The 14,691-nt window shown below is 45.9% G+C and overlaps 1 protein-coding gene across 1 annotated transcript in view; it reads left to right on the forward strand.

Moving 5' to 3' along the window:
• Nucleotides 1-490: 490 nt before the first annotated feature.
• Ston1 (stonin 1) overlaps nt 491-14,691 on the forward strand; it is a 19,590-nt gene continuing 5,389 nt past the window's right edge. Inside the window, exons 1-2 of the mRNA XM_029531602.1 lie at nt 491-577; nt 9,789-11,735. Coding sequence (XP_029387462.1) covers nt 9,836-11,735 — 1,900 coding nt within the window. The 5' untranslated portion in view covers nt 491-577; nt 9,789-9,835. The remainder of the gene's footprint in view (nt 578-9,788; nt 11,736-14,691) is intronic.

Consider the following 14,691-nt stretch of genomic DNA (forward strand, 5'->3'; position numbering starts at 1 on the left):
CATCACAGCAAATGCTTTTTTTGGGGGGTTCTTCATAATGTCCTCACTGTGGGCTTGGCTTCCTGAGTACCAACCCTGTAACGGCAGCTAGCAAGGGTCCCAGCCCTTCCAGAGAACACACCAGAGGCTTCATAGAGGCAGCCCGGGTCCATCTGGTTACAAAGTTGCTTTGGAGGAGTCTGGAATGCAGGAATCTGAGAGTTCCTTATTTGGGAGAGCAGCCAATGAAACCACACAGATATTGACCCTAAGACATTCTTTCTTTAGATTATTCAGCATTGTTACAGAGTGAAAAGCCAGAGCCAGACAAGTTTAGCCTTGGTAAGAGCCCAGAGGCTGGAGCTGGAGTCTGCCTGACCGTGACAATGGGGTACAGCTGATAGCTTCCAGGAACGGCAGGCTTCAGCTTCTGTCCTCCCCCAACATCATGATATTAGGGACCATGTAAAATGAGTCTGTTCCTCTCCACTCGCCCGCAATGATGTGGAGACAAAGCCACAAAGGATCTGGAATGTCGCTTTACCAGCTGAAGGCCCCGAGTCGTATTTCAACAATCTTCAGGAGATGGTAGAACTTGGTACGTTCCTTTCTTGAATGGTTTCTGAAGAAAAGCCAAGGGAAAGGAAGGTAGGCTAGAAGAATGAGAGCAAAGAACAGCAGAATAGAGGGACCCCAGGCTGTGTGTGGGGGGGGGGCAGGGGGAAGGAAGGACTGTGTAAGGAGCAAGATAGAATTTGGGCAATTGGTGCACCAAGACTGCTCTGCAGGGTCAGTCAAGAAGGGACAGGAAGCGGGTTGGCCTGAGTTAATAAAGCTAGTCTCAGAAGTGAGTGTAGCCTGATCGTGGCTGGACTGTTGTACTCATGCACTCTTGGGGTTGGGGTGGGTGTTGCAGGGGTGTCCGTCCCAGAGTTTCCCTTTCCTAAAGCCTGTTGGTTCAAGAGCACATGTGGTAGGTGAGTAACAAACTCCAGGCTCATCCTTCTTTAGTTCCTGGCTCTAGGGAAGGACCTCTGCAGCTGGGAGCTGTCTCCCTGTGGAAGGGTGTGGTAGTGACAGCCTCCCTGCCAGGAGGTCAAAGGGATCTGGGGAGTAATGGACTTTGGCATCCAACAGACCTGGTTTCAGCCAGGTTCTGCCTCTCGCTAGCTGGGTGACTTTAGGCAAGTAGCTTAACCTCTCTGACTGCTCTGAAGCTCTGGGTGTTAAACGAGACAAGATGTATGTGCAGCTGTTAGACAAGCATTGTTGGTAAATGTTTTGTTAGTCACACTTTCTTCTCGATGCTAAAATTCAATGACTCTTTGAACTGTGTGTGTGTGTGTGTGTGTGTGTGTACATAGAGCTTTTAGAAAAAGGAGAAAACTCCATACCTTAAATACCTTTACAAATGAGACATGATCTCTACTTGATAAAGCTGATCGAAAGAACAGACAGTGTTTTCCTCTGACTTGACAGTCTATCCTGGGGCTCTCTTTGAGATGGTTGTTTCATAGTAGAGCTTCTAACCTGTAAGGCACGTGGTAATGTTGTTGTTATTGTTGAAGGTAAGGCATTGTTGCTTTTATCTTGTGTGTGGGTTGTATGTATTGTGCATGTGTGCATGCCCACATGTTAATCTATGTGAGTGCTGGTGTCAGTGCCCTGTTTCAAGTGTGGAGGCTGGAGAGTAACCTGGGTGGTCCTTGACTTCCACCCAGTTTGAGGTAGGGTCTCTCATTTGCTTCTCTATATACCAGGCCATGTTAGCTGATTATTGAACTTCCATGGATAGTCCCACCTGGCCATAGGCATGCTGAGAAAACACACACACACACACACACACACACACACACACACACACACACACACACNCACACACACACACACACACACACACACACACACACACACACACACACACAGACTCTCTCTCTGTCTCTGTCTCTGTCTCTCTGTCTCTGTCTCTCTTTCTGTCTCTCTCTCTGTCTGTCTCTCTCTCTGTCTCTCTCTCTCTCTCTCTGATGTGCCTGGCTTTATGTGTGTTCTAGTGATTCAAACTCAAGACCTTATGTTTGCATGGTGAGCACTTTACCCACTGAGCCATCTCCTCAGCTTGCACATTGCTAGTTTTTATTTACTTAAAGCAATTTGTGGCTATCTCTATAGTAATACAAGAGTTTGATTTCTTAACTGACAGGAAGAATAATGTATCTTTTTTTTAGGTTTGCCGTAGCCTTTCTGTTGCTCGCACACCCTTTGGAACAGGGCAGGGATAACTGCTGTGGAGATCCCCTAGTTTGGAGGGTGTTAAACTCTTAGCAGATTCTGAATGCACCTGATATATTTGTTGAAGGGAAAAAGGCTTGTGTCATGGTTTTCTGTAGCCCTGTTTTTCCTGATGCGAATAGCCAAACACAGCTACTTTTAACTTGCTCTCAAGTTCAGTCGTCCCAAAGCTGCTTTGAGACTGGCTACTGTGGAGAGACTGTGTTTTACAGAGAAGCAAACATCTCCCTTAGGAGTCTTAAATATCAAAAACGGGTTTCTAGAAATCTCTGCCGTAATAAAATTTCTATCTGTGCCCTAGATAGGATCTTGGTGTCCTGCCATATTTCTGGGCCTGACTGGAGCTATGTTCTAGAAGTTCACTCATAATCCAGATGGACTGCACACAGACTTCTGAAGGGTTGAGGCCACAGGGAGGCCGTGGCTCACTGGCAGGGAAGGAACCTGAGTCAGACAGAGGAATCTTTGCCTCTGAGGAAAGTAGCAGAGATAGGAAGGAGACAGGAGTCCCTGGGCCCTGAACTAACTAGATTCCAGACCTTGGAAGATGCCCAAATGCTGTTGCGAAGTTTAAATGAGATATTGCTCATGCATGGCTGTCAGTAATGAGCAGGGGGAAGGGCTGTCAAGAGGGGCAGGAGCTTTTTCTGATCCAATGTGGCTGCCAATGCGGGGTGGGAGTGGCAGAGAAGGACTCGGAGGAGAGGGGGGTTGGGGGCCTGTGGGGAGGTAAAGGGAGACTGCATTCAAACTGAGCTGCTTTCCAGGTCTCCAAAGCAGCTGTGGGCAGGAGCCACGGAAGGAAGACGGCTGCCCAACTCCCTTGTGCTTATCTTCCCTGCCAGAGGCCTAGGGCCTGGGTAGGGATGGGGTCTGAGAAAGGAAAGCATTTGGATGGAGCCCGAGTTGTTGACTTTGGGCTAGCTGACTGGAAGGGGATGTGGGAGAAGGATGAGATGACACCGAGGGGGTGGGGGTGGGCAGGGATAAGAGAGGTGAGTGGCAGGAGGGGTGATGCGGACAGAGCACAGAGGGAAACAGACCAGCCTCCCACTGAGGTCCCCTCTGTAGAGGACCAACCAGAGTCCTTGGAGCAGACTGACCACTGGCTGGGGACCCAGGATTGAGGGATCTTTACATGGATTTGGGGTTCAAGATCATAGGTATTTTATGAGGTGAGCTAAAAAAAAAATGGTGGAGGGCAGAGGGAGGCCCATTTACAAAGCAATGGGCTAATTCCTTTGTGTGTATGAAAATCAGTTTCTTTGTCTCACAAGAGGCACAACGCGAAAAATAAACTACATTCTTCTTCCCTAACTACCCAGGGAAACCCAAAGGGGCAAAAGCTAGGTTTGGATCCCAGCAAGACTGCGCTGAAATCTCTCATCTGTCTTCTAACATAATAAACTCTGCTGGAGTAAATATTTGCAGGACGTCTCGTCCTCCAAAAGACTGTTTGAACTGGATTCCTTCTGAGGGTGGGGTGAGGATGGGCCTGGGCCTCAGATCCTCCTGGCAGCTCTGCTCCATCCCAGGGGCTGATGTTGAGCCCGACAGTGAGGTTCCCTCCCCCTGCCCTCCACCCAGGCCTAGCGCCCCTCCATGTGGGTTTAGAGCCCCCAGGAATTCGCAGAGGCGAAATGACCTTTGTTTTCAGCCCAGCCCCAGGCTCCCCCCTTCTATTTCTTTGTGTCTGCGCTTTTCCAAGCATGAGTGAATCAAACAAGCAGGGGACCAGAGGGAGGAAAGAGGCTTTACCAGGCGCTTCATGCCAGCAGGTCTCAGTTTTTCGGTCCAATGGGGCTCCTGGCAGTTTAGAAGGAGGGTTCAAAATAATGGGTGTAGCTCAGTGGTAGAATACTTGTCAACCATCCTGGAAGTCCTTAGTTACAGTCCCAGCACTGGGCTTCTCTGCACTGAGTTCCCGGAACTGAGTGGGCAACGATATTTTTTTGCTTTTGAAAATACACATTTGATTGCATATCAATTGCCATAGAATTGCTTTAAGGCTGGAAAGAATCCCAAAGACTGTTCCAGTGTAACCAACCCTTGGTATTTGAAGAGGCTGGGAACTCGGCCAGCCTGTGGCAGAGCAGTGCCCAGGATTCTGCTGACCTCATTACTCTCAGGAATGTGCTTCTTAAAGCTCAGCACTGTTGGCGTCTTTAGACTAATTTCAAGAATTTATGTTATACCAAAGGAGGCAGCATTTGCTCAATAGAAATGCTCATCGAGAAGACAAATTCACAAAGGTGGGTTAGTGAATCTCGGGGCCCAGGAGAAGGGGAGGCTAGAGAGTGCCTACAGTTTGTCTAGGGTTTGTTTGGGGGACAGGAGGAACATTTTGAAATTGGTGGCAATGGACAAACAACTCTGTTATTCTAAAAACTACTTAAGTGCACAGTTTTTTGTTTGTTTGTTTGCTTTTGTTTTGTTTTGTTTTTGAAAGTGGCCTATGAATTGTATCTCAGTCCTGAGTTTTCTCTCCTTACTGATGGGAGACTTCAGTCTGTATAGAGGGATGTATGTATGCACAGCACAGGTTGTTTGATAGGCCATGAATCAAGACCCTCTGAATGATAAACTTCACATATTTCGGGGTGTGGGCGGGGTGGAAGTGTGTTATAAACTTATTGGATTTTTAGCTTTCTCCTACATTTTCCACTTCACTATCAAAGTGACTACATAGTAATCATTCCAATGAAGACTTAGTGATTTGACTCAAAAGCATTGAATCGCCAGGCAGTTAATCCCAGCACTCAGGAGGCTAGCCTGGTCTACAGAGTCAATTCCAGGATTGCTAAGACTACACAGAGAAACCCTGTCTTGAAAAACAAAAGCAAGCAAACAAACAAAGCTTTCAGTCGAATGCCCCCAACCTTCCTGTCTATGCTTCTCATAAAGTTCCCCTAAATTCCCACCCCACCCCAGCAGTGTAGCAGTGTGTGTGTGTGTGTGTGTGTGTGTGTGTGTGTGTGGTGTCTGTGGGAAGGCACATGAAATCTGTCCTTTGTAACATAACTTTAAGTGAATAGTGCAGAATAGCTCTCCTATTGGTTGGTCCACCCACAGTCTCATACATTCCTTTTTATTTTTGTGACTTCCATTGGAATGCTTTTTATTTCTAATTTCCTTTTTCCATTGTTCATTGAACTCGCTGTAAGGACTCACATGTTTTCAACAGAACTGTGTGGACTGCCTGAGCCTCAGGTCTCCCCAATGCTTTTTTCCTTTACATATAAAACGCTGTACCCTCTAAACAGTGGCTCCCCATTTGTCCCTTTCCAGGCTCTGGCATTCATTGCTTCACTTTCTGCTCTCTGAAGCTGACTTCAGATATCTTGTGTTTTTCATTTCCATCCATTTTCAGCGGCACTGACTCAAAGGCTCACTGTTCATCCTTTGTCTTCTTTCTGCATCTCAGCCCTGCTGTTGTGGTGGTCTTACCTGTGCTAACTTTGCTTCAGCTTGTCTGTTGACTTGCTTCCTGAAGCATAGAGCTGTGTAAGTTCTTTGAGCTTACCCTGATTTTAGAGCAGCCATTTATGGCTGCAGTGTTTTCTGTTGGCTTGACTTTCATTGTGAATTTTAGAAATCTGTGAGATTTTGTTTTGTTTGGGTTCTTGGTTGTTGTTGGTTTTTTTGTTTTTGTTTTTTGTTTTGTTTGTTTTGTTTTGTTTTGTTTTTTTTTGAGACAGGGTTTCTCTGTGTAACCCTGGCTGTCCTGCACTTGTTTTACAGGCCAGGCTGGCCTCGAACCTGTCTCTGCCTCACAGAGTGCTGGGGTTGAAGGCGTGCTCCTCCACACCCGACTCCTCCACACCCGACTGTGTTTGGTCTCATGGTAGTTTCTGGCTTAGCCTTACTTCCCCCTCTTTTTGAAACCATGATTGCGCAATGTCTCCACTTGATATTAATTTGCTTGTTTGTCAATTAGCATTGGTGGAAAAACAAAAGCGAGAGTCTCCCTTTTGCTATTGATTTCTAGGGACCCCTCCCCACCTGTATAAGACAGAAGTACTTCTATTACTTTAGTTTTCCTAGGTTTAAGGCTTGTCATGTGGTTTAACATGATGAACTTCTCCACGTTAGTATGCTTGAGAAGGTATGTCCACTCTACTCCGTGTTGGAATGCTGGGTGCGTCTGGCAAGCTCATTTGGTGGATGGGATTGCTCAAGACTTCTTTGTAAAGATTAACAGTCTACCTGGGTGTTACCTCTATTGTGAATCTGGGATACTGAATCTCCCAGTGTTATATTTAGCTGTCTAGTTCTTCCTTCGTGCCTGTCAGTCCTTGCGCCCTTGGTCTTGGGGTGCTAGTGCTGGATGCCAGACACTTACAATTATTGTATCTTCCTTGTGCTTTGACTTTGTTATCATTGTGCAATTGGCCATTTGTATTTTTAACTTGTTTATTTATTATTTGTTTGTTTTTAAAGATTTTGTTTCGAGTGTCGGGCCTAGTTGCATGCATGCGCACACATTTCTGTGAATGAGTGTGAGTGTTGTACCTACTCGCATGCTTGCCAGAAAAGTGCATTGGTTGGATCCCATGGACTGGGCTTGCAGTTACAGATGCTTGTGAACTGCCAAATGGGTGCTAGGAATCAAGTCAGGGCCTCTCCATCCCCTGCCTGTTTTTGTTTTTTGAGACAGAGGTTTGCCCTGTAGCTCAGGCCAGGCTGAGTTCACTATGTAGCCCAGGTTGGCCTTGAATTAATTTTTATCAGGTACGACATGGTTGTGAACATGACTGCATGACACAGCTTTGGCCACAGGCGCACCTGTGTGAACCTGAATACTGCATCTTGGACTTTCTAGTGTCCAGATGGCGTTGCTCTTCTTGTCCGCTTTGACCTCAAATATAACTTTGGTAAAAATGTCTGGGAAAGGGATTGAGGGCATTGCTAGAGAAGGAAATGGCTCTGATGTCTACTAGGAACAAACTGCTATGGCCCAGGCCATCCAAGCAGCCAACCCAGGCGAATCAGGACAAGGGGCTCTGGATGTGGAGGCTGACGGCCTTAACTGTTCTCTGGGAAATTTTAGCCAACTCATGATGATTAGGTTGTACCAGGAAATATTTGAGGCAGGCAATGTTTTTGAGAAACCTGAAGTTTTAGTAGTTAAGAGAATTGAAGACCTCAAGTCACAGGAACGCTGGGCCTGGGTCACCAAGAACAGGGATGTCCATGGAGAATACAAGGGACAAGACGGAGGAAGAAACAGCCTGGGCTACTGGGTCAGTGAGCAATGGTGAGAGCCCCTACCGGGGGAAATCTCTATTAATAGTTGGAGTTAGAGATATTACTGGGGAAAACTGGAAGATATATGTATGATAAAGAAGATAAAGGATGGGCAGAAGAGTTTGGACCTGGTGAGGGGGCCATCAGATTAGTGAACTGTCCTTTCCCAGAAAGACCGGAACACAATGATTTGATCCCCTGGCATTGGCTGCCTAGGGAAATTAGGGTACAATATTTAAGAGACAGAATTTGGGCTTGTGAAGGACCCTGGGGGAAGCTGCAAGAAGATTTAAAATAGCATATGGGAAAGAGTTTGAAAAGTACTGTAGGAATAGGTCTTTGGAGAAACTTGTAAAGAGATTTTGCAACTTTAGACAAGTTACAAATGCTAACATTACCTGAGCTGCTTGGCACCATTCTGTTCTCATGCTAATGCCGTCGCCGCAAGTTTATGCCCAGATAATCTGTGCTGTGGAGGTTTTCTGAGAGTTGGAAGTTAATGTATAGCTTGCTTTAGCTGACACTGAACTGAGACTTTGCGTGCGTGTTGTGCTCTCCGGTGCCATAGTTACATGGGGTGATCAGGAAAAATAATGGGTTTGAGGAAAATAATGAAAGACTTTTGATTATGTATTATTGTATAACAAGGAAGTGTGTAACCAATCAAAGATTGAGGTGAGGACTGGAAAGATGACTCAGGAGTAAAGAGTAGTGGCTGTTCTTCCAGTGGATCTAAGTTCAATTCCAGGGACCTACATGGCAGCTCACAACTGTCTGTAACGCAAGATCCAGGGGATTTGACACCCTCACACAGACAGGCATACATGCAGACAAAACACAGATGCACATAAAATAAAAATAAATAATTAAAAAAAAAAAGATTGCGGTGAACTCGGGGGGGGGGGGAACTACAAGGTGTCACCAAGCACAGCTTTTGAACAGCAATGATTCACCTGTCAGCTTGCTCCTGCAGTATCGCCTGAGACTCTGATTTCATGCAGATCCAATCCTCCCATTCTCCAGAACACCAAAAGAACTGAGGATGGTCCTTGGCAAATTAGGTTCCTCCTTCCTTAGCTTCCCACGTGTTGGGATTATAGGCCTGTCCTGGCTGGTTTTGCCTGTCAACTTGACACAGCTGGAGTTATCACAGAGAAAGGAGCTTCAGTTGAGGAAGTGCCTCCACGAGATCCAGCTGTAAGGCATTTTCTCAATTAGTGATCAAGCAGGGAGTTCCCCTAGTGGGTGGTACCATCTCTGGGCTGGTGTCTTGGTTCTATAAGAGAGCAGGCTGAGCAAGCCAGGGGAAGCAATCCAGTAAAGAACATCCCTCCATGGCCTCTGCATCAGTTCCTGCTTTCTGACCTGCCTGAGTTCCAGTCCTGACTTCCTTTGGTGATAAACAGCAATGTGGAAAATGTAAGCAGAATAAACTCTTTCCTCCCCAACTGCTTCTTGGTCATGTTAGTGCAGGAATAGAAGCCCCGACTAAGACAAGACCTGAGCTACTATGTCTGGCTTTTTAACTTTTTTTCCCCAATTTTTATTAGGTATTTACTTCATTTACATTTCAAATGCTATATCCCCAAAGTCCTCTACACCCTCACCCCCTGCTCCCCTACCCACCCACTCCCACTTCTTGGCCCTGGCATTCCCCTGTACTGGGGCATATAAAGTTTGCAAGACCAAGGGGCCTCTCTTCCCAATGATGGCTGACTAGGCCATCTTCTGCTACATATGCAGCTAGAGACATGAGCTCAGGGAGTACTGGTTAGTTCATATTGTTGTTCCACCTATAGGCTTGCAGACCCCTTCAGCTCCTTGGGTACTTTCTCTAGCTCCTCCATTGGGGGCCCTGTGTTCTATCCAATAGCTGACTGTGAGCATCCACTTCTGTGTTTGCCAGGCACTGGCATAGCCTCACAAGAGACAGCTATATCGGGGTCCTTACAGAAAAATCTTGCTGATGTATGCAATAGTGTCTGTGTTTGGTGGCTGATTATGGGATGGACCCCTGGGTGGGGCAGTTTTTGAATGGTCCATCCTTTCGTCGCTTTGTAACTTTTTGTCTTGAAATTTATTTTGAGTGTAGAGTGTGACTCTCCTGTGAGTTAGCAATGATAATATGCCAGAGACAATGAACTTAAAAATAAAAGAAGGGCCTATTTTGATTCACAATTTTAAATTCATTTATCTGCCAAGTATGGCCACTTATACGTATTTCTTTGCACACCCAGGTTTGTTACATCAGACTTTGTCTTTCTCCTTTACAGACACAACGTCCCTGACTATTTGACCAGACCACAAGCCCATCCTGAAGATGTATTCTACAAACCCTGGCAGCTGGGTCACCTTTGACGATGACCCTGCTTTTCAATCTTCTCAGAAAAGAAAGGATTTTTCTCTGGAGACTCAAGGTGTTTGCAGACCAAATGGACTGAAGCTGACCCTTCCTACCCTCCGGGACCCTCCCAGCACCCCCTCCTCTGCCAGCAGCACCCCCCTGTCCTCTCCCATGGTGGACTTTTATTTCAGTCCAGGACCCCCAAGCAACTCCCCTCTCTCTACACCCACCAAAGACTTCCCAGGGTTCCCCGGCATCCCGAAAGCAGGGACACATGCGCTTTATCCTATTCCAGAGTGTTCTTCCAGCAGTGCTCCCACAGCAGCGGGAGGAGCGGGTCCCCCACTATTACTTACTAAGCCAAGCTGCTCACCCCCTGTATCGTTACCCAGTGGCCACTCCCACACTCAGCCGACCCCCACACTCGGTCTTACAGAAGACTCCGGCCGTCAGCGGGTCCAAAGCGAGGCTGAGGCTCGGCAGTTCGAATATTTTCAGGACGATTGTGCTTTCTCCAACCCATTTTGGAAAGATGAAGGCAGCGCTTCTCAGCTCCCCCTTGACTCCCTGGCAAGCAGAAAACCGTTCTCACCGAAGGACAAGGAGGTACCAAGTGATCACAAAAGCCTAACCCAGTGCTCACTGAACTACATCTGTGAGAAGCTGGAACACTTGCACTCAGCGGAGACCCAAGACTCTCTTGGAAATTTGTCTATGCAGAACCCCTATGCCGGAGACACGGTCTCTTTTGTCCCACACACCCTCTTCCGGAGTCAGCCCAGAGCTGGATGGTCCTTCATGCTGAGGATTCCCGAGAAGAAGAACATGATGTCTTCCCGGCAATGGGGACCCATTTTCCTAAAGGTTCTTCCAGGAGGGATTCTGCAAATGTATTATGAGAAGGGGCTAGAAAAACCATTCAAAGAGTTCCAGCTCGATCCACATTGCAGGCTTTCGGAGCCCAAACTTGAGAACTTCAGCATGGCAGGAAAAATCCACACCGTGAAGGTGGAACACGTGTCTTACTCAGAGAAAAGGAAATACCACTCCAAGACGGAGGTGGTTCACGAGCCGGAAGTGGAGCAGATGCTGAAGCTGGGGTCCACGGAACACTGTGACTTCCTTGAGTTTCTGACGACCGTAGAAGAGGAGCTAATAAAGCTGCCGGCTACTGCAAAACCCAAGAACAAAAACTATGAGGAACAAGAAATCTGCCTGGACATTCTGGATAATTTCTGGGGTAAAGCAACCAAAGAGGGGCAGCTGGTGGAAAGCGCTGTGGTAACTCAGATCTGCTGCCTCTGCTTTCTCAACGGGCCCGCGGAATGTTTCTTAGCCTTAAATGACCTTGAGCTCCAGAAACGGGATGAATGCTATTTTGAGAAAGAACCCGAAAAAAAGGGGATTGATATTCTTAACTACCATTTCCATACGTGTGTGAAAGCTGAAGAATTTAAACAGTCCAGAATCATTAAGTTCGTACCTCTGGATGCTTGCCGGTTTGAGCTGATGCGTTTCAAAACCTCTTATGAAGGGGGTGAGCTTCCCTTTGCAGTGAAGTCTGTAGTAACCGTCCAGGGGGCCTATGTGGAGCTGCAGGCCTTTGTCAACATGACCCCAGCAGGTTCCTTGAGGAGCTGTAACAATATCATGATTCATTTTCCTGTCCCAGCCCAGTGGATCAAGGCCCTCTGGACCAGGAACCTTCAGAGGCAGAAGTCCCTGAAAGCCAAAATGAACCGTCGGGCTTGTCTGGGGAGTTTACAGGAGCCTGAATCTGAACCTGTCATTCAGGTCACTGTGGGGTCAGCAAAATATGAGAGCGCCTACCGGGCTGTGGTGTGGAAGATAGATCGGCTTCCGGATAAAAACTCAAGTAAATATCCAGCACGTAGAGTAACTTTTGTAGGAAACTGCTCAGAGTTTTCACCTTCATCCTTAGGCCAAAGCGGGCAGAAACAGATGGTTCCTAGAGAGCTGAGCGCTTGCTCGCTTGCACAGCCAAGCTGGAGGGAGGACAGCCAAACCGCTGATTTATGCATTTTCTCTAGTGTTTACTTCTACCAAATGAGTTCAACATCTCCTGCTTCCTTTCTTCTTTCCTTCCTTCCTCCCTTCCTTCCTTCTTTCTTTCTGTTGAAAGAATTTTATTTATTTATTTCCCCATTTCTTTTTTTTTTTTTAATGATACATAATTGACTTACAAAATTTCCCAGTCTTAGCACATATGAGTAACAAGCCTGCTGAGAAAGAGATCATGGACACGCTCCTCTTCCCAGTTTCTCAAATAAAATAAAATATTTAGGATATACATAACAAAAGAGGTAAAAAAAAAAACCCTCTACAGTGAAAACTTTAAATATGTGAAGAAACTGATTAAGAAACATACTAGAATTTGAAGGCCTCTCATGCATACAGCTTGGTAGAATTAACATTGTGAAAAAAGATCTTCCTATCAAAACAATTTACTGATTGAATGAAATCACAATCAACATTCTCATCTCATTCTTCACATAAATAGAAAGAAAATCCTCAAATTGCTATGGAACAACAGAAGACCCAGAATAGCCAATTAGTCCTAGATAAGTGTTTGTTTCTATGCATTCTGTTCGTTTTAAGTGCTACGTGCATCTGTCTAAGACCCCAGCTTTTATACATCTGTTTCTATTGCATCACTGATTTTTAAGTCAGTTGTACTTTCAATCCTCCATTGTACCCATTTGTCCTTTTCTTCTACAGTGAGGGATCTCAGAACTCACTCTTAAATTCTTTGAGTCTTAATGTATTCAACCATAGAATGGGTATTGGTTATATATGATCGTCTTGGAAAGGGTGAAGGAGTTGGAGGAGAAACAAATGCAGTCTTTATAGGAGTGCTTTGAAAATCTGGTGTAATTTGGTAACTATAAATTGTTACATGATGTTGCTATTTGGTTTTCTTCTCTAGATTTTCAGCATCTGACAAAGAAGCTCCAATGTGTTTACTTCAGTCAATTCCAGGGTAGATACCATAGACATCTCAAATTAGTGTGGGAAGCATGGATAGTTTGAAGACGGCCCTCATTCCATCCCAGGACTGCAAAAGTCTTGGAGGACATTATCTACTCAAGTTTCCAAAATTTCTTGAGACCTGGAATGTTTTGACTAGAATCTGCTGCACCTAAATGCAGATTGATATCATGTCTTTTCCACTTGAACACCATTTGGTGGAGGGATCATTTAACATACTGAGGTGGAGAGTCTGGAGTATTTGGTTCTGTTTTCATTTCTTCAGGCTGCCTATGTTACTGGTGCTGTGTTCATGTGGATCCCATCCTGCTTGACTTCTTCTTAAACACAATTATTTGTTATAACCATGCATCTCTTGCTAAATCAAAGTTTCTTCTCATATAAATCATAGTTGTTGAAAGTTGATTTTGTTCAGTATTAGAATGGCTACTCCAGCTTGTTTCTTGGGACCATTTGCTTGGAAAATTGTTGTCCAACCTTTTACTCTGAGGTAGTGTCTGTCTTTGTCACTGAGGTGTGTTTCCTGTATGCAGCAAATTTCTGGGTCCTGTTTACATATCCAGTCTGTTAGTCTATGTCTTTTTATTGGGGAGTTGAGTCCTTTGATGTTAAGAGATATTAAGGAAAACTAATTGTTACTTCCTGTTACTTTTGTTTTTAGAGGTGGAATTATGTTTGTCTGGCTATCTTCTTTTGGGTTTGTTGAAAGATTATTTTCTTGCTTTTTCTAGGGTGTAGTTTCCCTCCTTGTGTTGGTGTTTTCCATCTATTATCCTTTGTAGGGCTGGTCTTGTGGAAAGATGTTAGGAACAAAATAAAATAAAAGGGGAAGCCCTTGGGGGGGGCGGGGGAAGTTGTGAGGAGAAAGATGCCCACGCCCTGCCAGAGTTTCCCCATTCTCTGGTCAGTCAGGCATGGGGAGACTGCCAGGCGCTTTCCACTCGGCCCGGTGGGCATTGCCTCTGACCCACGTGGCAGGGGGTGGAGAAGGGGCAGCCCCGAGAGGGACACCCCAAGAGCTACTTTGGTAAAGCCACCAGGGTTGTGGGACAGAGGGGATAGGGAAGAAGTTCCCAACAATGAGCAGAGTGCGCAGCGGGCCTTGATGGAGCAGAGCAGAGACTCTGGTTTAAGAGCTTTATTATAGAAATGCAGGAAAAAGAGAGAAGGGAGAGAGAGAGAGAAGAGGGAAGAGAGAGAATGAGAGGACAAAGGAGTAAGAAGGTAAGAGAAGAGAAGAGGAAGAGGAAGAGGAAGAGAAGAGAAGAGAAGAGAAGAGAAGAGAAGAGAAGAGAAGAGAAGAGAGGAGAGGAGAGCGTGGTGGGCTGAACACCCCCTTTTATGGTCTTCACTGTTGCTAGGTAACGGGGAGGAGTTTAGCCTGAAGGTCAGAAGCTTGGGCCATTGCTTACATGACCACTGACTATGCTTCTCTTGTGGGGGCTGTGGGAGGTGGTAACTTAGGTAGGGGCCAAAGTTCCAGGAGCTTGAAGGGAACGCCTACTGTGTCATGAAGGTGAATTATGACCATCGTGGTTCAGACCTCAGCTTGACTGGAGACCAGCTTGCAATTCCCCACAGAAAGATATTGTGTAAATTTGGTTTTGTTATGGAATATCTTGTTTTCTCCATCTATGGTAATTGAGAATTTTGCTGGGTATAGTAGCCTGGGCTGGCATTTGTGCTCACTTAGGGTCTGTATAACATCTGTCCAGGATCTTCTAGCTTTCATAGTTGCTGGGGAGAAGTCTGGTGTAATTCTGATAGGTCTGCCTTTATATGTTACTTGACCCTTTTCCCTTACTGCTTTTAATATTCTTTCT

The sequence above is a fragment of the Mus pahari genome, chromosome 18 (genome assembly GCF_900095145.1).
Source record: "Mus pahari chromosome 18, PAHARI_EIJ_v1.1, whole genome shotgun sequence".
NCBI lineage: Eukaryota > Metazoa > Chordata > Mammalia > Rodentia > Muridae > Mus > Mus pahari.